This window comes from Heliangelus exortis, chromosome 12 (genome assembly GCF_036169615.1).
Source record: "Heliangelus exortis chromosome 12, bHelExo1.hap1, whole genome shotgun sequence".
NCBI lineage: Eukaryota > Metazoa > Chordata > Aves > Apodiformes > Trochilidae > Heliangelus > Heliangelus exortis.
Window position 1 is genome coordinate 1,940,347 of NC_092433.1, and position 27,551 is coordinate 1,967,897.

The 27,551-nt window shown below is 41.4% G+C and overlaps 1 protein-coding gene across 4 annotated transcripts in view; it reads left to right on the forward strand.

Annotated features, from left to right (window-relative positions):
• Positions 1 to 27,551, forward strand: part of SLC6A11 (solute carrier family 6 member 11) — a 106,693-nt gene that overhangs the window by 38,535 nt on the left and 40,607 nt on the right. For all 4 annotated transcript variants that reach the window (XM_071755399.1, XM_071755400.1, XM_071755401.1 and 1 more), the window contains one exon: positions 14,644 to 14,778. In XM_071755399.1, coding sequence (XP_071611500.1) covers positions 14,644 to 14,778 — 135 coding nt within the window. The remainder of the gene's footprint in view (positions 1 to 14,643; positions 14,779 to 27,551) is intronic.

Consider the following 27,551-nt stretch of genomic DNA (forward strand, 5'->3'; position numbering starts at 1 on the left):
AGCTTTTCATAGCTGTGGTCAACACAAGGGTCTTAATCTGGATTTTGTAAAATGGATTTTGTAGCTGGATGGCTGTTGTCCTTCCCAGTGCTGCACTGTTCCTTCCTTCCTTAGTCCCACTGATCAGTTGGCTTTGCTGAGCTTAATGCAGTGAGGAGCCATTTGAGAGTAAATTGTCAAATTTTATAAAAGTCCATAACAGAGTCCATAACATTTTATAAATGTTATAAAAGTATATTTATATTTTTTTTTATATAAAAGTAGAACAGAGCTAAGAGAAAACAGTAAGGTGCAGCCTGTTTGTCTGGGCCATCCTGACACAGACCTATTAACAATAATAGAAAAATAGCTTGGCTTTGATATTATTCTTCATCTGTGAAAGTGGTGGGCAGGAAAAAAAATCACTGAAAACTATAAGACCATTTATAATGAATGAATAAAGATGGCCAAATAAATGTGCTAAAATATACTCAATTAGCATCCACATTTTAGCCATGTCTAACTGCAGGTGTAAAGCTGTTTTTCCCCTCTACTCTTCTCTCCAGGTTACAATTCTGAGAGGCCTGAGATAGTCCAATACAAAAGAGACATCTGAGTTGTTGAGGGTCTATTCCAACAAATTAAACTCCTTGTTTTGTACTCCTAGAAAAAACAAGGTTGCAACTGTAGTTAAATTTTGGTTCTGTTTTATTTTTCATTTTTTTCATCCGAGTGGAACTCCAGAATTTGTATGAACAGCTTGAAATACAAATGAAAGCTGCCAGGCTCTGGCTGGCTGTGTGTAGTGTTGTCTCTCACTACTGAACTCTCCACATACACCCCCCCTTGTCTCTCTTTACAACCATACTCCCTCCTCCACCTGCATTTGCAGGACTGGGGAGTGCAGGATGATTTATGGCTGTTTCCCTCTTCTTCTCCCCAGATAACTTTACTCTCCAGACTGGAGACAGTAGAGAGCACACTGGGGGTCATCAAGAGCAGTCAGCATGGTTTTATCAAGGGTAAATCATGTTTGACTAACCTCATAGCCTTCTATGAGGAAATTACTAGGTGGATAGATGATGGAAGAGCGGTAGACGTGGTTTATCTTGATTTCAGTAAAGCATTTGACACCTTCTCTCACAGCATCCTTGTAGATAAGTTGATCAAGTATGGGTTTGGTGATCAGGTAGTGAGGTGGATCAGGAACTGGTTGAAAGGAAGGAGTCAGAGAGTTGTAGTCAATGGGGCAGAATCTGGTTGGAGGTGTGTGACCAGTGGAGTCCCTCAGGGGTCGGTACTGGGACCGGTGTTGTTCAATATCTTCATCAACGACTTGGATGAGGGTATAGAATGTACCCTCAGCAAGTTTGCTGATGACACTAAGCTGGGAGGAGTGGCTGACACACCAGAAGCTGTGCTGCCATTCAGAGAGACTTAGACAGGCTGGAGAGTTGGGCAGGGAGAAACATGATGAAATTCAACAAGGGGAAGTGTAGAGTTTTGCATTTGGGGAAGAACAACACGAGGTCCCAGTATAGGTTGGGGGCTGAGCTGCTGGAGAGCAGTGGAGGTGAAAGAGACCTGGGGGTCCTGGTAGACAAGAAGATGCCCATGAGCCAGCAATGTGCCCTTGTGGCCAAGAAGGCCAATGGCATCCTGGGGTGCATTAGAAAGGGTGTGGTTAGTAGGTCAAGAGAGGTTCTCCTCCCCCTCTATTCTGCATTGGTGAGGCCACACCTGGAGTATTGTGTCCAGTTCTGGGCCCCTCAGTTCAAGAAGGACAGGGAAGTGCTTGAAAGAGTCCAGCGCAGAGCTACTGAGATGATTAAGGGAGTGGAACATCTCCCTTATGAGGAAAGGCTGAGGGAGCTGGGTCTCTTTAGTTTGGAGAAAAGGAGACTGAGGGGTGACCTCATCAATGTTTTCAAATATGTAAGGGGTGAGTGTCAGGGAGATGGAGTTAGGCTTTTCTCAGTGGTGACCAGTGATAGGACAAGGGGTAATGGGTGTAAATTGGAGCATAGGAGGTTCAAGTTGAATATCAGAAAAAATTTTTTTACTGTAAGGGTGACAGAGCCCTGGAACAGGCTGCCCAGGGGGGTTGTGGAGTCTCCTTCACTGGAGACATTCAAAACCCACCTGGACACGTTCCTAGGCGATGTACTCTAGGGGGCCCTGCTCTGGCAGGGGGGGTTGGACTAGATGATCTTTCCAGGTCCCTTCCAACCCCTAGGATTCTATGATTCTATGATTTTTCACCTTCCTCCCCAGCCCTCCAGGTCATGTTTCTTTCTATATTGTGGATGATTTATATGCTTCTGGAATAGTTGAAATGTTTTCAGTTTTATGTGGTGAGTACTCAGAACTTCCAAATTTGAAGATTTTTCCACTTTTTTTTTTCCCCAAGCCTTAGATTTTGCAAATCATGTGCCAAGGCCATTGCTGCTATGGCAAATGACTGACCCCACAGAACTTCCCAGCACAGGGAGGGCCAGCAACACCCATTCCAGCCTCCTGGAGCTGTTTGGGTGCAGACCTCTTTTCTTATGCTGGAAAGGGCCCTGGGTTGATCTTGTTTCTTTGTCCTCAGGTTTCTGCTTGGTACCTCTGGAGCTTTCTTGTGTCTCTGGTGTTGCACACCTGTGTAGGACTGGTTTGTCACCCCAGAGCAATTGGGTTTTTAGCTTTGTGTGCAGGGCTGTTCTAGTCCTGAGGTAAACCACAATGCACTGAATTTGAGCCTTGCTTTAGTGGCTTTGAAATAGCTTCTCACACTAAACCTGGGTATTGCTTCTGTCTGGAGATCATTTTGTCTTGAGAGGAGCCACTTTTACCCCTCTTCCTCTGCAGGACTTCTGAGTTCATGTCTGAGTAGCTTCTCATCTACAGTTGTGCAAAAAGGATGGCACGTGGAAAGGAAAGGAAGGAAAAAAAAGGAAAAACAAAGGAAAAGAATTGAAAAGAGTGAATAATATCTGGTTGAATTTAAGAGGAGAAAGATAATTTGGTCTATCAAGACTAAAGCATGAAAAAGTGGAAAACCTGCTAAGATTAGGATGTTCCTTTTCCTTGAGGTGATAACCAGCAAGACATTGCAAGGTCTCCAGTCTGCTTGAGGACCCCAGTTTCAGAGATGAACTTTTCATACCTTTTACCCATCATTTTCTCTGCCCTCCTATCAGGAGTTAAGCCTTGCTTGCCAGCAGTTAAGACTGTCAGTAGTCCCAAAGAAAATTTATTTCTCAATAGCAGGCCATGTAAAGACCTTAATGGATTCAATGAAGCAGAAAAAAAGAGTAAAAGGACAGAAGAAAAAAATAAGATGTGTGGAATAAAAAAAAAAAACTGGGGCCCATTGTAGGAGACCAGGAAAAGGAACTAGGCAGCAATGATTGTATCTCCTGAAGTGTCTTTTGTTTTACCCTGAAGTAAGAGCAAAGAATGGCCCTTCATGGAGAGGCTTTAACACTCTGCCCAAGACTGATCTCTGTATTCAAAGGGGGAAAGTAGAACATTCATGAGATGCATGCAGAGTTCCTGCTACCCTCCTCCTCTCTGAGAGGTTTTAAAGCAGCTCCTGCAATAGTTTTTCAGTCTCCTGTGCACTGAGCATTTAAGGACACCTCAGATTGGGTAGAAAAGAAAAGTTTTTTTGCCTTGCTGACTGATTTTTCCAGCCTTCTGTTTGACAGCTGGGGAAAAGCATGAAATAGTAAAGTTAAATCAGACTCACCTCGTTTGGATTTCATACCTTAACAGCTGAGATCCACTTTTATATGAATACTTCCTTAGGCTGGATCTAAGGAATGGATCTAAGGATCTAAGCCCTGGTCCCCAGTCCAAGCAAGTCAGCAGTGTGTGTTCTGGGGCACTGAAGGACAGCCCAGGGCACCTGCAGATGTGAGAGTTTTGGGGCAAAGAAATCACCTGATCTGTCAAATTAATGTATGAAAAAGCAGGGGGGGGGGGGCAGAGCAGAGGGTGAAAGGCCAGCTGGGATACTTGCAGTGACAGTGCAGTAAAATGTGCTGAAAAATTAAAGGTGAAGCCAAAAGTCAGAGATTAACATTGAGGCAGCTCAATAGGATAAATGTATTGATTGGGTGAAGGTAATAGATGCACATTTATTTTACCCTTTGAGGTTACCAAGCACTTTTAGCCCACTATCATATTATATATGTTGTTACTATGTATATAAAAAACTTTTGAAATGCAATAATTTCAGTCACTTGTTCCTATGGCATCTTCATGTGTCACTTCTCCTTTCACAGAACCTGTGGTTCCTTACCAGTTGCCTTATCTTCCACCCTAAAAAATAAGCATTGAACAATGCTATACAGAAGAATATCAATCAGGAGCCAAAATATAAGCTATTCTGTTTACTGTGATCTTTTTTTTTTTTCTTTTTTTTTTTTTGCATGTGTTAGGGCTAAAACATTATTCCTTCAGATGCATGGCTCACTGCTTCTACCTATGATTTCTAACACTTGAGGTTTTATAAATCTGTGTTTTATATAGGGAGATATATATAGATATATATATAGGGAGTGTGTTTTATATAGGGTTGGGGGGTTACCCTATAGATACTGCTTTTCTTGGAGCTCAGTTTAGGTATTCAGAATATTAGTTGCACTTTTAGTTCAGCAAGAGCAGACAAAATATCTCCTTCATCCCTCAGCTCAAATTCAGAGACTTGAGGGTTGGTGTCCCTGGGTAGCACTGACCCTCTGAGATGCTCCAGTTTGATGTTTCTGCAGCTGAAGTGGGGTGGATTTGGTCCCTTCTGCTCACACAAGTAGTTTGTCCTCAGCTGGTGCTCATCTGTAGTGGCTTCAAGACTGACTCATCCATACAGAGCAGTTTATGAGAGTCCATCCCTGTGGCACTGTATGGAAAGATGTGTATTCCACTGAATTCCTGCCACTGGGAACACAGTCTCTGCAGTTTCTGCAGGCAGTGTAGACCTGATTTTTGGCTTTTATCTACAGTGTGAAGATGTCTTTGGAGTAGAAAATTTTGTTTACAGGCTGTTCTTGTGAGATTTACCAACTTTAATTCTGTGATACCACCCCGGTGTCAACTCACATGGATTGAATCCAAACTCAGCCTTAAGAATAGGAAAGCTTAATGAAATAAATTGCTACATGGGCAACCAAGGCAGCCACAGGCAGCTGCTGCTGCTATCTTTGTTACTAAAACATATCCCTGAGAAGTGAGTTGGCTGCTATGCACCTGCTGTTCACTTCTGCTGCTGGATAATTGAAAAAAATTTGTGTTAATAAAGAAAAAACAAGTGAAACATCCTGCATAAGCTTGATTGTGTCCTAGGTGGGAGGTGTAAGGCACTCCTGTAACAGTTTGACACAAGGAATTAACTGTAACAAAGCTTTCAGTTATTTTCTCTGGGTATAAAATGTGCTCATTCCTGTCTGGGATAACCAACCATGGTTCAGGGCAGTACTGTTGTGGTTTAGTTTGTATGTCACTTGTTCCTGGAGTGCTTTGGTGAGGTTGGGATTTCAGTGTACCAAGTCTTGGATGAGCACAGTGAGATCCCTCTCTTCCCCAAGGAGCCTGCCTTTACAGACATCAAAGTGTTTGCCCAGGATAAGAAAATAAATCTGTGGCAGTAACATACTTTTAAGTCACATTGTCTTCCAGCCCAATGTCTTTATTGTGTGATTGCTCTCATTTTTCTCTGCATCACAACACCTCTTATTCTCTGACTTGAATTCACCTCAAAAATACAATTAAATTGCAGCACACTGTCAGATCAGTGTCCTACAAGTCTGCCTTGAGGTAATTTAGGGGATAAATTTAGAGGCTGTTTAGTAAGGAAGTTACAGCCCAGTAAGCCTTTAAGCAAAATAAAGATGTGACTAACTGCATTAGAATAGATTTAGTAGCCATAGGGAAGGGAAATGTGGAGAATTAGGGGTCTGCATGATAAGGAGACTTGTTACTTTAGGTGGTAAAGCTATTTATATTATTATTATTATTATGCTTAATACACAGAAAGCATAGCAAATGCTCTATAGTGAATAAGTCTCTCAGCTATCTCCATGACAATGAGGCCCTGTATTCAACAGTGGGCAATAGAAATGTATCTATAATAAATCCTGTGGGTAGACACACCTTTTTCAATGAGAAATGATAAGCTCTTTATTATTGTCCCATAGACACCCTGAACCTCCCCCCAGAATCATAGAATGCTTTCAGTTGGAAGGGACATTTAAAGATCATCTACTCCAATACCTGGGAGATTCATAATTATGAAAATTATCTATCAAAAGAAAGCAGAGCAATGGGTTTGCTACAAGGATGTCCTTTTTTTGTCTGCTTGCTTACAAATCCCTTTTTTCCCTAGTGATTACTGCAGAAGATTAAATAATGCTGTGATACTCTCAGAAATCTGCAGAACTTGCTGATCAATCATTTAGAACTGGCCATGAATATACTTCCTTGGGTGCTTGGAAGATTGGTATTTACACATCAAGAAGAGGCTCATGTATTACTACTTTTGGTGCAGTTTTGGTGAAATTCCAAATTCTTAGTGTAACAATTTTTCATGGTGGTATTATTAATTATTATGGAATTGTCATGTAGCCATGCATTTATTCCCTGGTTTCTCATATCCTGGCTACAGTGCCTGGGTCCCTCCTTACCCCCTCCCAGCCAAGCCTTTGTGCAGACACTACTCTGGTTTCTTGCTCCTTTTACCTTTTTGTGAAGGAAGAATTTTAGGGAGGCAACTTCACTACTATTCCTTTTGGTAGATAGTGTTGTATCTATTTTCCAGGCATCCTTTTTTATCTTAGTGGTAATTTTTATCTGGGAGTGTGGAGGTGAGTATGTTGGATTATTTTTTTGTTTTGGCAGGGTTTTCTTGGTCTGTTTTTATGGGGGTTTGTTTGTCTGTTTTGTGTTGTTTGGTTGTGTTTGTTCATTGGGGTTTTTTTAGGTAGATTTTTGTAAAGATAAGTGAAGAAAGTCAAGCAGGACAAGCAAGGAACATCCTAATAGGGATGATAAGGAATGTTCTGGTAAAACCTGATAAGAAATTGGACTGTGAAAGGTTGATTCACTGAAAGTAGCTGTTCCTCAAAGCAGCTGGTAATTGCAGCAGGGCAAAACACTCATATGGAAGACCCAATCTCATGTTCTCCAGCAAGCAGTCAGAGGGCAAACAAACCTTTCCTGTTCTCTGGATTGGAGGGATGACATGGCCAATTTTTTTTACTTCATTCCAGTGCAGATTTAGGACCTTAAAAATTTTTGTGTGAGAGGAAGATCATCTCCTGTCCTGTTTTGACCTTTGCAACTTTTACCTGCTTTACAGGTGAAACATTTTTTAATGTCAGAACCTACTGACTGGTGCTTCCAATGAGCTGTGGAAAGCATGGTTAGAGTAGTTAAGAAATAAAATTTATTTAGCCCCATATCAGCCCCCCATTTCTTCCTGTGTAAGTTCAGTAACAGTACTGGAAGTTCAAGTGCTAACATGGGATAGGTCTGAACCACTGTAAATTATTTTTGTAGAATATTTTCATAGTAATTCCATATTAAATGTTTTTTTAAGCAAAATTCAGGCTTCTGTGCATTTATGTGACTAATAGTAGTATCTGGCTTGCTGTGTATAAAGGCAATTTGAATGGCTTTGAGAAGCCTGAAAATCTTGGAAGGTTCTGAAACAGAACAGCTTTGATTTATAAAAGCTTCAACTTCTTAAAAGACTTTTCCAGAGTGAGCCCCCCCCCCCCCCCGATGATTAATTAGTCCTGATTTATATTTTAAATTCTTCCTGATTGATTATTAAAGTTGACTTTTACTTGATTAAATAGCAGGGTTTGATTTGGAGATATTTGTGGCTCTGCAGATTCCCTGCTTGGTGGGAGCTCTACATGTAAGTGTTTGCTTGCAGTAATGAGCTCAGCCAAGATGCTGAGGTTTCCTTCCTCCCTATCAATCCTTCTCTGCCTGCCCATAACCAGAGGGCAGATCCTCCTCTTTCTGCACTTCAATGTGAACCAAAACAGTAGATTAATATTGTTCCTTTAGCTATTTGTAGTTATAAGATGCAGTTACTTCATTTGCCATTCTAGTTGGCTTGGCCCGTTTATGGTGGAGATAAAATAATGTATTTAAATAAAAAACCTCTATAAACCCCCCTAAGCAAAATATCCCCCCCTTAATATAAACAAACAAATAAAAACTCCAACCCACCACACCTGTAAGTACTGGGGTTATTAATACCCTGATTTTATCACCAGATTGCTTCTTTTCTATTTCTGCTGGTATCTGCTTGCCTAAATGTAGTGGTCCTTTTGTGAAAGGTTTTCTGCAACTTTCTGCATTTGGAAATTGCATGACAGCTCTCCCCTTGCTTCACAGAACTATTTTGGGCATCTTGTTGTTAGAAAAGTTGGCATTTTTGCATTGGCAGTGTACAAACAACATATTAACAGTGTAACAAGAACACTTTCTAACAAAGGGAGAGCACGCTCCTAGGCATGGTAGTGTTTAGAATTGTGTCCTTCACATTTTTTTCAATTTAATTCCTCTGAGGACACTGAAGCAGTTGGTGCACTACAGAGCTGGGTCTCAAAAAAGTGCTCAGGACCTGTGCATTGATTTCTAGGCTGCAGTGAGTTAGGGCAACCATGCAAATAGCCTCAGTTTGCCAAAGTGAATCTCTTCTCTTCTTGTTCCAAATCCAGTTTTCCTATGAATTTGACCAAGGCTCGTTCAGACTGGAATGACTTCTTGAAGTATATGGAACAGTGATTTAAAGACATTCTTTCAGCATCCAGGCCGTTTATTGGGATCAGTCCAGCTGTTTCAGCAGCTCTTGGCACATTATTTGTTGGGGATGAGGTTCTTGTTAAGCTGGGCAGGCAGTTCAAGAAAGAATCTGGTTACCTGCATTTACCATTATTCAGTGCTTAAGTACAGTGGTCACATAATTGATTTAGTAACTGCAATTAAACTGCTTCTACATGTTCTACAGATGTGTTCTGCTCCCTATAACTGAGCTTCACTGATTTTTTTTTTTTCTTCTTTTTCTTTTTTTTTTTTTTTTTTTTTTTTTTTTTTGTCTGTGTGAGGGGGAAAAGTTCTGTTCCAAGAAGTACTTCTCAGTCAGTGTTTTCTGGTCGTGTGGATTGGGCAGAATCACTGAAATTCCCTTCTGCTTTACTTAGCAAGGTTTCTTTTTAAAAGGAGATATGGGGAGTTTTGCACCTTCTCATTGTAGTCACACACTGAGTTGATCAGGAGAGCCAGGGAACTGGGGTGTGGTGTGAAGTGCACCAGTTCTGCAGTGTAGACACAGCTGTGTTCCAACATACTTGTCCTAAAACCTCTCAGCCATATTTATGACCAATTCTCTTTTGTTGCTCTTGGTGGTCTATCAAATTAATGCTTTGGGGCAGCAGTAGCTGTTAAACTGGGGAAATTTTCCCCAAATTCACAGAAATCTATCATTGCTTTTGATCTAGGCAATACATTTTTTTTTTAAATTAATTTAGGGCTGTAGACTCCATGGAAATAACCAATGAGCTTGAAAAGTAATTTTAGCAGCAATACAACAGCTTGATTTCAATAGTCCTGGCCAATCTGGAAATAAAACCAGCTGTAATAATTAGCTGGGAAATAATTTCAAGTAACAGATATTTTAAAAACTTGATTCTGCTTGAGGAATATTTATGGGGAGAAATAGCTCATCATCTCTGTGAATTGTTCACTCCAGCTGGGAACCTGAGCTGCTGCTCAGTTGTTATTGTCTGCCTTCAGTTCTTTTTCATGGCTTTCCAGTTTTAGCTGATTCCAGGACAAGCCTGGGAGAGGCTATTAGAGCACTAAGGACCTCAGCACTGAGTCAAAACTTCCACCTTTCCACCATATTTTTCCTCTCTTCCTTTTGGAAGTTCTGGCTACAGGTAGGGAGCTTTTGGAACACAGAATATGTTGCTGAAATGAAATTTGGGAAGTGCTGATAAGTTCCCAACATCAGACCTGATGTAACGAATAACTCTTTTTGAAATAAACAGGAGAAGACAATTTCTCACCATTTTCAATAAAGGATTTAAGCTTCTAAATAGTTGCTTTGTCTTGTTAAAGCATTTTTCAGTCAGGAGAGATCTCCCACCTATTCAATAAAAAGAATGTCAAACCAAAATGGAATAGAATGTAATTTTAATTTTTTTATTGACCCAAAATTAATTTTGGAGTTAAGTTTTCATTACATTTTAGAGGAACCTTTCAGCTTGACACAACTTTTATTTGTTTTTGTTTGCTGCCTTTACCACCATGTGGATAAAAATAAGAACTTGCACAGCTCTGCTAGATAAAAGATGTTTATTGTGCCAGCCAGTGACCTCAGGCTGAGGTGTTGGAACTGCTTTTTCCTTTCTGCTGTTACTGCCTCATGTAGCATCTCCTGCTTTCTGTGACTGTTCTGCATTTAACAAGACACTTGCTTACCTTTTATAAATCTCCTCTCTCTCTTGGCCCCTGTTTATTAGCTCATCTTGCATTCCTACTTATTTTTTCCTCTTTGAGACCTATTTCTCAGCTCTAAAACCTCTTTCTCTACTCCAAGTGAAACTCTGCACTCACATGTGATACATTGGTACTTAGAAGTTCTGCAGTTTGCTGGCAGACAGTTCACAATATTATTCTGGAGCAAATTTCCCTCTGGATAAACAAGAGAGACAGAGAAATGATGCTGAATAAATACATAAAACAGACAGAAAATAGAAAAATCAGCCATTTTGCTGGTTCTATCTTCCCTCACCCCCATCCCAATCATGCCTCTTACAAATCCACTTGGATGCTATTCTGCTGGGGTTTTGGTGTACTTTCTTTTTCTGTGTAGGAATTTTTAACTTTAAAATGAAGGCAGATACAGAATGTTTTTGCTTTTTTGGCATGCTTTTTAAAAGCTTGGGAATCAGCTTGTCATTCCTCTACCCTTTTTTATACAGGCTTTCTTGCAAAGCCAATTAATGTTGAAAACACCTCTTTTCAAGTTCTCATCTGTGTGTCAGTAGATGCTGCAGTGTCATATCAGCAGAAAACTTTTTCAAACAAAGCCATGTGAGTGGTTTCACATGGTGGTGAAAAAAGATGATCTTTTGTAGCTCTTCTTAACATCTAGGAAGTCAGAATCTGTGAAACTGGCAGAACCTTAGTGGAGCCAAGACTCCTGGATTAACTGTACCATTGCTCTCCCTGAAAGGAGGTGGTAGTGAGGTGGGTGTTGACCTCTTTTTCCAAGCAACAAGCCCAGGGGAATGGCCCTGGAGTTGCACCAGGGGAGGTTTAGGTGGGCAGCCCAGGGAGGTGTGGGGTCACCATCCCTGGAGGTGTTCAGAAAACACAGTTAGGACACTTCAGGATGTGCTCTGGTGGGAATGGTGTTTTTTTCTGGGTTGACAGTTGGACTCAGTGATCTGTGACAATTCTGTGGTTCCATGATGTAGAACTCATTCTAAAATTTAAATCTGTGATGGAACTCATGGTGTCTCCAAATAAACCAGTGCTCTCAGACAGGGTAGGATAGTTATATTTCTGTTATTATACTAATATCTGCATCAACACTGTAATTTAGGATAAAAAAATTATTCTTTTCTCTGTGACCTCACTGAGGTGCTGAGGTTTTGGTTCCCAAGCTGCCTCTTCACCCAGGAGTGCAGTGCAGTGTGGGTGTGATTGTCTCTTATTTGTCCTGTGTTGACAGACCTTGAACATCACAGAGATGTGAAAATTGCTCAGTGGTCTCCTCTTAGCAGAGGGAGCTGGTGTTAGTCTGGCTCTTCAGCCAGACAAATGCCTGCCCAGCAGGCTGAGAACACTAAATGAAGGACAAGGATGAGCAGGGCATGGGGTCAGGTTTTATTTTCCACATAACTCTTCTGATACTGAATTGGGGCAAATTGCTGGCAATTCTTGCACTTAATTAAGCACCACTTGTTCTTAAAGCCTCCAGAAGCAATAGAGGATTTTAAGGGAGGGGTTTAGCAACCCAGCAATTTTCTGAAGTGTCCAATGAAATTGCACACTTTTAATGAATTTATGAAATGCAGTTGGTTCATCACAGTGCAAACAAAAGAACTCCCTCAGCTTCCCAACCTCACAAATTACTGAATCAAGTTCAGCTGTGTTCTCAGCAAAAGCCAAGCAAAGGCTTCAGGCTCACTACTTCCTAATCTTGACTCACCCAGTGAAGAAGGTTCTGTGAGGTGAACATCAGGCTGGTGTGTTCTGTAGTAGCTGGAGCCAGGGAAATCTATTTTTATGCTTTTAGATTTCTGAAAGGATGTGGCTTTATTCATTTGCATGCAGGGCTTCTTCCTTATGCTCCACAGATATATCATGTTTGTCTTCTACACAAGCCAAGTCACCTTCACTTGAGCCTCTGAGGCATGGTCAGAAAGCACTTTTTATTTCAGGACAAGAAGCAAAACAGTCCCAATGGGCAGGTTTGAACCTATGCACCATATTTGTGCTTTAAAGATTCTTAGATATAGAAAGATGCAAACTGGCAACCAGTTCAGATCTCAAGATCTTTATGGTGCCTTTCTCATGAAATCATTGCATAGGTGTCTTTGTAACTACTCTTGAGTACTAGAGACAGCTAAATCCCTTAAGGTCTTGGTATATAAAGTTTCAGTACTTAGTACTGGAAATACTTTTGGTACTTCATGGCAGTCAGTGAAATATTAAGCTCAGGGTCTTTGGTCCTAATGTCCTTTCAGTTTAGCACCTAAGGGTGCTTCAGGGCTGAGAGATATCCCAGTGGGTGCCTTTCCACATACTTGGATGTCTAAATATCTTTGTAAATTTGCCTTTCAATTCTATTGTAATAGGAGAACTTGGTGCAAAAACTAGCATGCCAGAAATTTTTATTTTGATTCCAAGTGCTTGAATACTGGCATTGCTCTGACAAAGGTTTAAAAAAAGCATTTTGAGCATTGGGATGCAAATTAATATACCAAGCAATTAAAGTCAATTAAAACAGGATGCAGTGCAATTAGAAACAGTTATGTTCACATTTATATTCAGAGAGGTTTGGTGGATGGAAAGAAAATAAAACAATTGAGGAAACTTTTAATGCCTACAGATGGGATGATGATACTAATAATGGCATTTGATTTCTGAAATGCCCCATCCTGTCTCACCTCCTGAGCTCCTGGGGAGTGTGGCAGCACGAGCAGCTGATGCACTGGGATGCACAATCAGGCAGCTCACTTGACCTATGAATTCACCAACTCAGGCTTCTGAGCCCTCTAGGAGTACAATGATCACCTCCATGTCCTGGGAAAATCATGACTTGTACTTTCAGAAGATCCCTGGGTGCTTACCTCCTGTGAAGGTTGGGGAGACTGAAGTCTAAATATGTCTTGGGCAGCTGGAGGTATTTGAAGATCTGCCATCTCATTCCACATTCCTCCCTTTCTGAGTGTACCAGCTGAGGCACACATAAGCTGACTTCATGGTGAGGGTTAAACACTCAGACTGAAAATCAAATTTCAGTTCCTTACTCAACAAAATGTGTTTAAGAACCTCTTTGGGGGTGCATTCTCTGATGTCTCTCTCATTTCCATAGGTGTGAGACTGTATTTAACAGGGTTATTTTTGAGGGCTATACAGGTTGTATTTTTCATCAGTTTAATTTCCCCAGTCTTGCAGCTTGTTAAGTAATTTTGATTTATGCAAGGCAGACATATGAGAGTATCATTTCATATTAGGATAAGTAATGCCTACTCTGCACAAGTGAAAATATCTATGGAGCACTATGGAGAATTAAATTTAATTAAGGTATGCTGTTATTTAATGGAATTTATCATTTAACCCATCTCTTAGTTTGAATAGCTATAGATTGCTCTCAGGTTTGTGACTGTAAAATGGGATCAATTCTGTTAAAATTTTCCTTTGGAAAATGTGGCTTCTTGCAGTTTTCCAGGAAAGCTCAGTTGCTTCCCATGCCCAGAGCAAACAGATTTCTGAAAGGAAAAAAAAAAAAAAAGTGAAAAGTGGTTTCTATGTGAAAGCAGAAGTTGCTGGGGTTGAGCACTTCAGATATTTTACTTGAAGATGCTTTGCAAGATAAGGGATGCTGTAGCATATTGCAAGGAGATATACATATCATTTAACCTTAGGCTTGAGGGAGTTTATTCCTCAAACACAGGCAAAGTCTGAGATGACACTTCAGTAATTACCAGGTTGCTGAGAATTCATTGCAGGTGGGGTTCTATAATATACATCTTATAATGAAATTAATTCCTTGGTGCTGTGAGTCAATCTCCCCTGTCTGTGTGTGTGGAATAGTTTGTGGTACAGGAGACTGGTACAGTATAAAACAGTGTCTGCTCCCTGTCACAAGGACTGTTAGGAACAGTCTTAAAGAGACCTTCCCAGTCTCTCTGTAAAAAATGTTGACCTTTCCTAGAAGACATAAATATTTTTGGAAGAGAATATGGTTGGAGGACACAATTCACCTGCATGGACAAAGGCATCAAAAGCACTTTTTCTCCAGAATTTTTTTTTTTTTTTTTTTTTTTTTTTTGCCTAAAAGCAAGACGCATGTAGAAATGAGATAGGTTTGTTTTGTTGCAGTTGGAAAAAAATATTTTTCTCACATTTGATTCTTCCTGCCAGGTTGTATATGTCACAGCCACCTTCCCCTACATCATGCTGATGATTCTGCTGATTCGTGGAGTAACATTACCAGGGGCTTCTGAGGGGATAAAATTCTACTTGTACCCTGACCTTTCCCGACTGTCTGACCCACAGGTAGGATCCTGCTCCATTTGTTTATTTTACTCTCTGACAGGGAAAAACTGCAAGAGTTGCTTGATTTTCAAGTCTGGTGTTGCTCATTGGTAGAGATTTACTATTGTGGCCAGGGCTTTGGAGCTACCACTGCTTGCATGTGTTGGAATATATTATTTTTTAGTAGAAAAGTACCTTTTCTTGTAAATCTGAATAATCAGAGCTGCTCAGCTGCACTTGCTGCTTCTGCCACTGAGGGGCAAGAACATTGCCACTGGTTCAGCAGGAGCAAATTGAACTGAGACATTCATTTCACAGTTCTTTGCTCATTCCAAATCTAAATGTCAGTGAAGATAAGCAGAGAAATTAAGTATTCAGAGGATTGTTGTCTTTGAAGCTGAAGTCCTCTATGTGCAATCAAGGAGGAAGGAAGTATTCAGACCAGGAGCTCTGTCTTTTCTTGTGTTTCCAGAGTAGATCTGAGCATGAAAATAATGGATTGACTTTTTCCTCCAGTGACAGATGAGTACAATGAAACAGTTATTGTATATAATTTTTCTGATACTGGAGAGTAAAAATGACACAAGCTCTACAAAACCTGACAGGCCGCAGACAGCTTTTTATTTGTCTGGTTTGGCAATGTAAAAGACCTTATATAGTGTTACTTCTAAAATGGATCTTGAGGTGGAGATAGAAAGTAAGGCTGTGAATATTTGTCAAAATGAAATTATTCAATCTGCTTACTGAAAACATGTCAGGTTGTTTTTAACCACTCTTTACTAAAAACGTGTCTTTTGTTGCAAAAGACAATTGAGGGGACCCTCAGGTTATTTCCTTGAAGTATCTGGCTGCTACATGTGAAGTTCACTTAAATACTATGTCCACAGAAAAAAACAGCTAAAAAGAAAGAACAAGCTTAATTTAAAATATTGACAATTTTAGATAAAAATTGAATCATGTTGCCACAGTTGAACTCAACAACGTTTCCGTGGTTCTGCTCCAGCACAGATGGGAAGTGAAAGGAAAGTTGTGGAAGGGTTGTAGATGGTCAGTGCTATGGCAGCTGGCTTAGAGCTGGCCTCACTTCACCTCAGAAATTGCCACAGCAACAGAAATACCCAAGGGGCTTCTCTGACACACTCCCAGTTACTTGCCTTCAACCTGTAATAGTCTCAGATGCAATAAATCTAGCAAACCAGTCCAATTACAACTGAACCCCGTGTGTCTTAACTCATTTGAGCAGAGACAAGGAATTTGTCATAGGCTTATCTGAGACCACAGATGGGCTCTGTTTATTTTGCCACTTTTCATAGAATCATAGAATCCTAGGGGTTGGAAGGGACCTGGAAAGCTCATCTAGTCCAACCCCCCCTGCCAGAGCAGGGCCCCCTAGAGTACATCCCCTAGGAACGTGTCCAGGTGGGTTTTGAATGTCTCCAGTGAAGGAGACTCCACAACCCCCCTGGGCAGCCTGTTCCAGGGCTCTGTCACCCTTACAGGAAAAAAATTTTTTCTGATATTCAACTTGAACCTCCTATGCTCCAATTTACACCCATTACCCCTTGTCCTATCACTGGTCACCACTGAGAAAAGCCTAACTCCATCTCCCTGACACTCACCCCTTACATATTTGAAAACATTGATGAGGTCACCCCTCAGTCTCCTTTTCTCCAAACTAAAGAGACCCAGCTCCCTCAGCCTTTCCTCATAAGGGAGATGTTCCACTCCCTTAATCATCTCAGTAGCTCTGTGCTGGACTCTTTCAAGCACTTCCCTGTCCTTCTTGAACTGAGGGGCCCAGAACTGGACACAATACTCCAGGTGTGGCCTCACCAATGCAGAATAGAGGGGGAGGAGAACCTCTCTTGACCTACTAACCACCCCCTTTCTAATGCACCCCAGGATGCCATTGGCCTTCTTGGCCACAAGGGCACATTGCTGGCTCATGGGCATCTTCTTGTCTACCAGGACCCCCAGGTCTCTTTCACCTACACTGCTCTCCAGCAGCTCAGCCCCCAACCTATACTGGGACATCGTGTTGTTCTTCCCCAAATGCAAAACTCTACACTTCCCCTTGTTGAATTTCATCATGTTTTCTCCCCTTTTCAGCAGTGTTTCACCCCGCTGTGTGGTTCTGACAACTCTAGTTACCCCCTGCCTTAACTAAAAATGTTCAGAGCACTCTTTTCTTGTACTACCCTGTGATGATTCCCCTGCCTGCCAAGTCCATCGACCTGGTAGGGAGAGGAGGTATTCCTGCTGCTGGAAGGCTGCTTCCTCCTCTTGCCCAGCAGTGTGTGAGAGGCCTCTTAACAGGATTTTGCCCTGCATGTGGGGTGTTCACATGCCACTGACACCCTTCCTTCTGTTTGGCATTGAGGGAGGGCATGCAAGCTTAAGCAAGGGTATTGTCAAGCTACAAGGGGTTTTTATATGCCTGTTTACTATACTACTCCCATTTGTATAGAAATACATTGTTGCCATGACAATTTCCAAAGCAGATGGTGTTAGTCTAAGCAGTCTGTGAAGTACAAAGCACCTAAAAGACACGTGTGCCTCTGTCTGTTTGTCCCACACATGGAGCTCAGCTGATACTCCAGAGTTTTTTGGGAAGCCTCAGTGTGTTGCCTGAGCAAGCCAACTGCTTTCTCCCATTCAGTGAGACTTGGACTGACACATGGCTGTACCTCAGCTTTAGTACTTTGGGAACCTTTGTGTAGGGAGGAAACTGAAGTAGAAGGGACCATACTAGAGATTGGGAACACCAGTACAGGTAATGTGTGATGGAAGGGTTTTAGAAAATTATTTTTGTGTTGAAACAAATGGTGTTTCTCTGATACAGAAATATTTTGTTGAGACATCAATATTTGAAGAAAGTTTTCTGAGTTATGAGTGGGATATCTGATTAGTTTTGAAGAAATTAGGGTTTAGCTTCCCAATCTCAGTAACCAAATTTGGCACAACTTGTTTTGTTGAAAAAAAAAAGTAAAATGGAATTGCTTCAGCATTACTGCAAATTTTAATAGTGATAAGAAAGATGTATAGACATTTTCCAGAATGTTCATAATGTTCAACCCCACAAATTTTGCATTGAAAATCCCCATTCTTTAAGCTTTTTCTCAAATTACAGAATCACAGAATGCCAGAATCAGCCAGGTTGGAAAGCACCTCTGAGATCCTCAAGTCCAACCCTTAATCCACTACCCCTGTGGTTACCAGACCATGGCACAGTTTTAAATTGTTTTAGAGATTTTTATTAAGAAGGAAGTATGGGATGACTGAAGTAACCTTGACATTTGTGTTTCCAGTTTTCATCTTTGCTCTTGTTTATTTGGGCTTACTCCACAATATCAAAGCAAAATACATGTGTACTAGCAAAGTTGTTTTCTTCATTCAGAGCTCTGTTTAAATAATGCTGCAGAGAGCCCACTGTGTCTGTGTTGGGAGGGCAGTATTTGAGCCACAGAGCCAACTGTGTTTGCTGTGGATTAAATAAATTAAGTTTCTCTTCAAGGCTCACTTTAGTTTGAAGTTCTCAAATCTTTTGTCTTGGTGTAATTTGCATTCCATGGTTTGTTATAGCTTTCTAAGCAGCTATTCATCTGGCTTTTCAGTTCCTCTTAGCTTTCAAGTGCTGTGTTCTCCATTTCATTTTTATATTCTATCTTTTCAGCAGACCACATCCTCTTTGGTCTGAAAATGCCATCTTTGTGTATCTGCAGAGCTCATACCAATCACTTTTTGTTGTAATAGTGGAGTACTACTATATTTAAACCACAGAAATGCTTTGTTTCAACAACAGGGATACCTCTCCAGCCTTCATGCTCAAATTGGCTTGAAATACTTCTCTCTGCTCCAATCTAGAAGGTACACATGCTGTTTGTAGCTTTAATATGGTGTCTTTCCAGAGTTATAACTCACACAAAACAAGTATTTTACAAAGTTAATAGGATTTTTATGGGTTTTATGTGCAAGTCTGACTCCAAGTATGGTTCTGGTTGTCCCTCAACAGGGACAATATGTAGTGTGTGATACTCAGTGCTCCTTTTGGGGGAAAGCATTTGATTCTTCATAATGGGATTTTTCAAAATATTTGTGCATGGAGGAGAATAAATTGCTTGGGGAGTAGCAGATCTAGCAGTTTGATGGGTCAAGGAGTAATACTATAGCCAAAGCTCTGGAAAACACACACATGGAAATTTAAACCCATCTGCAGCAATGAATTCTTAAAATGAGGAGGCAAGTAACAATAAAGCCTTTTTGTTTCTGGTGTCCTTGGGTGCTAGTAACTGGCTGAGTTACTGTTGTTTTATTAAAAAGCAAAAAAAAAAAAGCAAACTAAAAGTAGTGGTTCTGTGAAGATATTCATTGCAGTGTCTGTAGGGGTGAGCACATCCATGCAGTCTGAGTTGCTCCCCCTGATATGGTTGGTGATTAACGAAATCTTGAAATAAAATGTCATTAATCTGGGTCCTGTGGCTGGAATGCACACGAGAAGAGATTTCTCTGTGGACAGAATCCAGGCTGTACTTTATCTCTGCTATACACTGAGGTGAATGTTAAGCAGGATAAATATATGATAGAGCAACTGAAATACAAGGCTCAGGAAAATCTGAGCCATCACAGGACTGATTGTAAATTTCTCTGGCCTTTTGTTTGCAGAGGGAAAGTGTTCAAATAGCAATAGAATTTCTCATAGAATCATAGAATCCTAGAGGTTGGAAGGGACCTGGAAAGATCATCTAGTCCAACCCCCCCTGCCAGAGCAGGGCCCCCTAGAGTACATCCCCTAGGAATGTGTCCAGGTGGGTTTTGAATGTCTCCAGTGAAGGAGACTCCACAACCCCCCTGGGCAGCCTGTTCCAGGGCTCTGTCACCCTTACAGGAAAAAAATTTTTTCTGATATTCAACTTGAACCTCCTATGCTCCAATTTACACCCATTACCCCTTGTCCTATCACTGGTCACCACTGAGAAAAGCCTAACTCCATCTCCCTGACACTCACCCCTTACATATTTGAAAACATTGATGAGGTCACCCCTCAGTCTCCTTTTCTCCAAACTAAAGAGACCCAGCTCCCTCAGCCTTTCCTCATAAGGGAGATGCTCCACTCCCTTAATCATCTCAGTAGCTCTGCGCTGGACTCTTTCAAGCACTTCCCTGTCCTTCTTGAACTGAGGGGCCCAGAACTGGACACAATACTCCAGGTGTGGCCTCACCAATGCAGAATAGAGGGGGAGGAGAACCTCTCTTGACCTACTAACCACACCCTTTCTAATGCACCCCAGGATGCCATTGGCCTTCTTGGCCACAAGGGCACATTGCTGGCTCATGGGCATCTTCTTTTCTACCAGGACCCCCAGGTCTCTTTCACCTCCACTGCTCTCCAGCAGCTCAGCCCCCAACCTATACTGGGACATCAAACATTTCCACACTTCAGCCCTAGTAGCTCAGCTGTGAGTTGAACTCTTAGGTAGCCACAACTGTGCAGAGCTTCCAGGTAATTTCTATGGGTGCTCTTGCACCCAACTTGAAAATGGCTTCCAGAAGGACTTATTCCATAAATTTCCCTGGCACTGGAATTGGGTTGACTGGCATGTAACTCACTGAAAATTAGTGCCAAAACATGGATACACAGCATTTAGCATCATCTTAACCTGAAAAAACCCCCTTGTACTACATAATCCTTCAGTACAAAGATGAGTCTGTTCCTTACATTGCCTTCTGTCTAAAAAATTTGTTTTCCTGCATTTTTCTCTGTGGCACCTAGGCTAAGTTTGCATGGTCTGTGTGTTTATAGAGAAAAAGAACATTTTAGTACATTAGGTAGTTGTTTTAGATAAAATACTCTGGTTTTGGTAGAAAAGCACAATAAATGCAGTTGTTTTGTTTTTTTTTTTAACCTGAAAATTGTAGTTTTCATTACATATTCCTTATTTTTCAGGGCAGCATGAGTTGATTTGCTAGTTATTCACTCTTTCCTTAACATTATCTTAGTCTGTTTGAGCATTAGACTTGAGAAAAAGCTGCTACTCCTCAAAGCTGTAAACAGTTGCTCTCCAGTTAGGCTACTGACAGTATCCCTATGTGTGAGAAACACTTGGGAATAATCATGTATTGCTGTAGAAAGAATTTTTATTTTTTTAAATCCTGCCCTGAAAATCCAAACTGGGAAGAAACCATTTGAGAATTAATCTTCCCTTAACCTTTTTTTTTTTTTTTTTTTTTTTTCCCCCCCCCCCAATGTTTAATAGTGCCGAGTTGTTTTAGCGCTGAGAGCTGCAGCAGTAATGCCAGGCTGGTTTTTTGCCAAGAACTCTCTCAGCAGGAGAATAAATAAGTGGGATTGACTCGGGGTCAGGCCGTGCAGCCCTGGGAAGGAGCAACTCTCACAGCTGTACCGCCACCCTGAGGCCACGGGAAACCCGCGTCTCGGAGCAGGAGGAGATAAAGATGCTCGCGGTGCTTTGGAAGTGGAGGGAGCTGCTGCATTTAAACAGAGGAGTTAGGGATCTGTTTTCTTAAAGAAAGGAAAAAAGAAAGGAGGAGAGAGGGAAGGAAAAGGGAAAGGAAAGGAGAGAGAAAAGGGGAAAGGGAAAGGAAAGGGGAAAGGGGAGGAAAAGGGAAAGGAAAGGAGAGGGAAAAGGGAGGAAAAGGGAAAGGAAATAAAAGAAAGGGAAAAGGAAAGGAGAGAGAAAAGGGGAAAGGGGAGGGAAAGGGAAAGGGAAAAGGAAAGGAGAGAGAAAAGGGGAAAGGAAAGGAAAGAGAAAAGGGGAAAGGGGAAGGGAAAAAGAAAGGGAAGGGAAAAGGGGAGGAAAAGGGAAAGGAAAGGAGAGGGAAAAGGGAGGAAAAGGGAAAGGAAATAAAAGAAAGGGAAAAGGAAAGGAGAGAGAAAAGGGGAAAGAGAAAAGGGGAAAAGGGAGGGAAAGGGAAAAGGAAAGGAGAGAGAAAAGGGGAAAGGGGAGGGAAAGGAAAGGGGAGGAAAAGGGAAAGGAAAGAGAAAAGGGGAAAGGGGAGGGAAAGGAAAGGGAAAAGGGGAGGAAAAGGGAAAGGAAAGGAGAGAGAAAAGGGGAAGGGGGAGGGAAAGGAAAAGGGAGGAAAAGGGAAAGGAAAAGATAAAAGAAAGGGGAAAGGAAAAGGGAGGGAAAGGAAAAGATAAAAGAAAGGGGAAAGGAAAGGAGAGAGAAAAGGGAAAGGAAAGGGGAAAACAAAGGGGAGAAAGATAGTCTAGTAATTCCTTCAGCAACTTACTGCATTTTTGACTATTATAAGACTTCCTGCGGCCATCTTTAGAAACTCAATTAATTGGGGGGAAAAAAAAAAAAAAGTAGTAATGAGAAGAAGAAGATGTCCAGTTCCCAGGCAGGTCTGTTCACAGCGATGGAATTTTCTTTTCTTTTTCCTGCCAATTTGTTCCCATTCTTTGTGGTATTTGCTTTCTGAACCAGGCACTTTCTGAACCAGGTAGTTGGGATGCACACACATGTGAGCTTCAGCAAGTTATAAAAAGAGTGAAATGCCAGAAATTCATTGAAGGGCCATAGGTATGAAAATCCTTAGCTGAATATACTCTGTATAACTACAGCTTCCACTTTATACTTGTATCTTTGGGCAGAGTCTTTGTTCATTTAATATGGAGATGAAATTTCAAACTGTTCTGTGAAATGAAAAAAGTATCACTGCAGAGTGTGAGGCTCTCCTGTTGCTGTTCATTAGTAATCCCCTACCCAATATTTTAGAATTTAAAATTGAAAATTAATTAGCTCTTCTCAAAGTCTGCTGTTCATTACAAATTACTGAGATTTTAAATTGTAAGGTCAGCACAGGATATGGACTGGCATGATGTTTAGATTTCATAATCCCTCCAGTGAGCAAGCATTTCAGTTTAATATGCACTGTGGCTTTTGCATTACAAATTGTTTATGTGGTTTTAAAGACCAGGAAGACCAACAAATGGCTGTGATAAGTGTTCTTGCTGAGAGGGCAGGGGTGTTTAAGGAAAACTTCAGACACTCCTGGGACAAATCTTGTTTCCATTTTCCCCAAAGGCAGTCTGAGGGCAAGCCTGCCCTGGGAGCACATTTCAGTTCCCCTGCTGAAAGGCACCTGGGTCCTGCTCTCTCAGTCAGTCTGCACTCCACTAACTGGGCACCTCAGGAGGTGTGGGCTGGAGACATTCAGGGCTTTCTCCTGTGAAAAAAAAAATTACTCCCTGTGATGCATGGAGCAGCTTTGTATTTGTTCACTACAGAAGCCATTACACTGTGCAAAGATTTTTAGATATATTTAAGTATGCTGTGGGAAAGGCATAATCTAAATTGCATCCATGGTTGCTGAGCTATTGCTGTATGAGACTGAAGGTGAAATAGCTTTTTCTGCCTCAATATACAGCTTTGTTTGTTCAGCAGTGTAATAGTGTGACTGTTAACTTTTATGTAGCAAATTTGGAAGTCCACTTACTGCTTTGGGAAGTTATTTCAAGCCCTGAGAAACAGTTTGCCTCCATCTGTCTGTTTTTTCCTTGTGTTTCTTGCTATTGCTCCACAAACAACAGCAAGCTGAGCAGGCAGCAGCAGATTATAGCCATTAGATGTGCTGAAAGAATGGAGTAACTCTGTAATTTCCTTGCAGCTTCTGGGCCCCATGAAATCTCTTTCATCCATCTCTGGATCTCCCTTAACAGCCTTGGCAGTGGTGAGACATGACCTGAGCTTCAGGGAAACTAATTGCACTTAATATTAGACTTGATGGGGAGTGCCACTGGAGGGAGACAAGATCCACACATTAACTCAGTGTGTTGCCATATCAGGGAGAGATTTTTCACTGTTTGCAATGATGGCACCTGAGACAAGTACCAGGTAAGCTGGAAGAGCCATTGTGTGCATAAATTAATGAACATCCTCAGAAATATTTAAGGAACTGCAAATACTATCAGTGCCTCCAGCCTATCAGCTGCTCCAGAAGCCAGGTCTCTAGTCAGACAAAAGGGGTTGTTAAAACTTCCATTTGTTTCAGATGAAATTAAAATATGGAATCAAAAACACTAAGTGATGTATGGCTATTAATGAGGGAACAGTAATAAGGGAGCTTGTGCACAGGGAGGGTAATGGTAAGTGAAGCAAATAAATATTCCATGCTATTTCTGGGACAGTCACTTATGGGTGTATGATGCCATATAAATAGAGACACTGGAAATAAATAGTTATTTTAAGAACTACTAACTGGATTCTTGCTAATCCTGCTGTTTCAGAGAGCTAAGAGTAGAAAGAAAAAGACAATCACTAATAGAATGATGTGCAGCTTGCAGGAAAACTCTTACTTATTGTTCAGAAAACTAAGGATTATTCTTTGAAGACCTGTACAAAAAATGCTTTCGTGTTCCCCAAACATTACTGAGTCTCTTTTGATTTCCATCCTTGAACTGAAGTTGAATTCTGAACACAATCCAACAAAAAGAAGGCTGGGCAAATGTTTGCAGAATAGCAGTAATGGCCAAGGTGTTTGTGTGTGCCCCACAAACTGCTCTAGCAGAGACTGCAGGTTGTCAGGGTTGACTGGGAGCCTGGAAAGGTCTCTACCTGGGGCTTTTACAGTAAAAGGAGTTGGGTTTACACATGGGTTTTCCTCAGCAAATATTCTGAAGATCTCCCCTGAACCAATGGAACTGCCAAGTGAGGAGGAGGCAGGAAGGTACAGGACAGGTGCTTTGCTCCAGGGGGTATGAGCAAGGCTGCATTGAGCTGTGAGCTCTGTAGGCATCTTACACCTACATGTGCTGCTCTTCCCTCTTCCCACCATGCTGTTTGTATCTGCTAGGTCTGGGTGCTGCTTGTCCATAATCCATAATTCAGTTGTAAGGGCAGTGTGGGAGAGGGGGAAAAAGTGATGGAATTGGTCCTGGTAGACAAGAGGATGCCCATGAGCCAGCAATGTGCCCTTGTGGCCAAGAAGGCCAATGGCATCCTGGGGTGCATTAGAAAGGGTGTGGTTAGTAGGTCAAGAGAGGTTCTCCTCCCCCTCTATTCTGCATTGGTGAGGCCACACCTGGAGTATTGTGTCCAGTTCTGGGCCCCTCAGTTCAAGAAGGACAGGGAAGTGCTTGAAAGAGTCCAGCGCAGAGCTACTGAGATGATTAAGGGAGTGGAACATCTCCCTTATGAGGAAAGGCTGAGGGAGCTGGGTCTCTTTAGTTTGGAGAAAAGGAGACTGAGGGGTGACCTCATCAATGTTTTCAAATATGTAAGGGGTGAGTGTCAGGGAGATGGAGTTAGGCTTTTCTCAGTGGTGACCAGTGATAGGACAAGGGGTAATGGGTGTAAATTGGAGCATAGGAGGTTCAAGTTGAATATCAGAAAAAATTTTTTTACTGTAAGGGTGACGGAGCCCTGGAACAGGCTGCCCAGGGGGGTTGTGGAGTCTCCTTCACTGGAGACATTCAAAACCCACCTGGACACGTTCCTAGGGGATGTACTCTAGGGGGCCCTGCTCTGGCAGGGGGGGTTGGACTAGATGATCTTTCCAGGTCCCTTCCAACCCCTAGGATTCTATGATTCTATGATTCTATGAAAAGCAAGGAGGAGAAGGTGGGGAGTGCCTGGTGACCACTGCTGGCACACTGCCCTCAGGTATGTGGGGAAAATGAGCTGCCTCCCATCAGGGAGCTCACAGCAAGGATCCAGATCCAGGAGTGCAAAGTGGAAAGATGGGCAGAAATTGGGTGTATTGGCAGCTGTAGCCTCTGGTGATCTCTACTCACAGTGTCTATGCTAGATTGATGAATATTCCTTCTTTATGGGCAAAGTAACTCCATTTTATTAGTACAGTGTTTGTTCAGGCTGTCGAAGCTGGGTTGATTTTTGACTACCTGGCATTGCATAATGAGGTTTTTTTTATGCTTTATAGGATGTTTATACACACAGGCATGCATATATACACACTGAGGTTTCATCACCAGAATTGCTCATGAAGGGAAACAACAGGATGGGATCATCAGCATGTTTCCTTAATTTCAAATTCTGCTGTGGTGCATGACATGACTTCAGGATACAGTTCATATAGTTTCCTCTGAAATAAATCTTCTAAGAAATAAATTTATTCCTCTGGTAATGTCGATTTCCAGAAAACATTTAATAGAGGAATTCCTGCAAAGGTCATTAATATTTTTAATGCTCTCTTCCTCAGCTGGGTTCCATATGGTAATGTACTCTCCCATATGGATGTTTGCAGACAACTACTTAAAACACTGAGGCTTAAATCAGCTGAGCATTCTGTGACCATTTGCTCCAGAATCCTGGCTGCAGGAATATCTTTTTATGCCATCCAAAACTAGAGAAAGTGATGTATTTTGTCACACCAGTGCCAGCCAAACACTACTGCTTTGGTTTAGGACTGTAAATAAGGATTAGGAAAGGAAGCTTGTGACTTTTACAAAAAGAGAGGCCATAAAATGCAATGAGTCCATTTGTTATAAACTTGGCAGGAAACCATCAGCTGTTGATGCAGTTTGGGATATGGGTTCACTGATCTTTCCTCTGTTTGGTGATTGATGTGAACTACCCATGATGTGAACTTTTCAGAGAACATTTGAATCAAAAAGCACAGCTAAATTTGTAAAGAATGGGAGGCAGAGTCTGGTTCCTTGTGAATTTGCACTTGGGTTCCATGTCCACATATTGATATTTAGCAGCACAAAAATGAGAAATTTTTAAAAGGCCAGAGCTTTATGAAGTGTTTTTATTTTAAACAGGAGTTTTCCCTTGTTCTTTTTAGCATTATCATTGCATTTTGAAACAAAATCTTTTTTTGAAATTAAAAATCAAACGCTGCATTTAAAAATGGAGAAATAACACTTTGGCTTCTCAAAATAACCTCTCAGCTTTTGGCCACCTGGTTTTACTGTTTGACAAAAAAATTAGCAGGTAATGCAAATTAAACTGAATCTTCATTCTTCTGTGAAATTAAACATTTGATCCATGTCAATACTGTCTGTAGCTCCCTTGGTGTTGAGAAGTGCAGGCCCTAAATGGCGTTTTTTTTCAGTCTAAAGCTTTTTTTTTAATCTTGAACTCAGTTCTACTTCAAGTTTCTGCCAACTCTCTGGCATAAATGAAAGGTTTTGCATTGCCCAGCTCTCTTTAAAAAGGCCTGGGCTCACAGCAGAATTTCAGTGAATGTTGAGTGGCTTGTTTACTAAAATTTGCCACTTGGGTCTACAGTTCCTGTCACTCTAAAAACAACTCACGCTTTTAAAACACTCTAAATCCCTCTGTGTAAAATAATAAAACAACATGGTGACTCTGAGGGATGTGCACAAAAAGGTATAGTGAAAGCTGGTGCTTTCCCAGCCTGGGGATCAAATGAACTTGTTTATCCAACCATGAAGGTGAGCAAAACACAGGTGGAAAATGATTGCAGCAGTTAAAGCAGTGAAAAATGTATATAGCTGGGGAGTGATATATAGCTTTAGGGAGTTACTGTCTTAGGAAGGAGGAAGGAACATGTGGCACATGGTTAGTGATTACCAGCTAAAATGATCTGTTCTGTGTCTTTCTCTGCACAACAAGGTAGAGAAGGAATTAGTGGCAAGGTTCTGACTTTGTACTTGGCTGCCTCTTTCAGCAGTGGGGAGGGAGAGGTGGCTTGGAAGTGTCATTTTTCAGCCATCACTTGCATCAGCCTTAGAAATTCCATTTTGCACGAATTCTGTAGAATGTCAACAGTCATTGGGTATTTTTAGACTGACCAGGCAATGATTTTGAGTAGTGGTATATTACTGATAACTGTATTTTTGCATT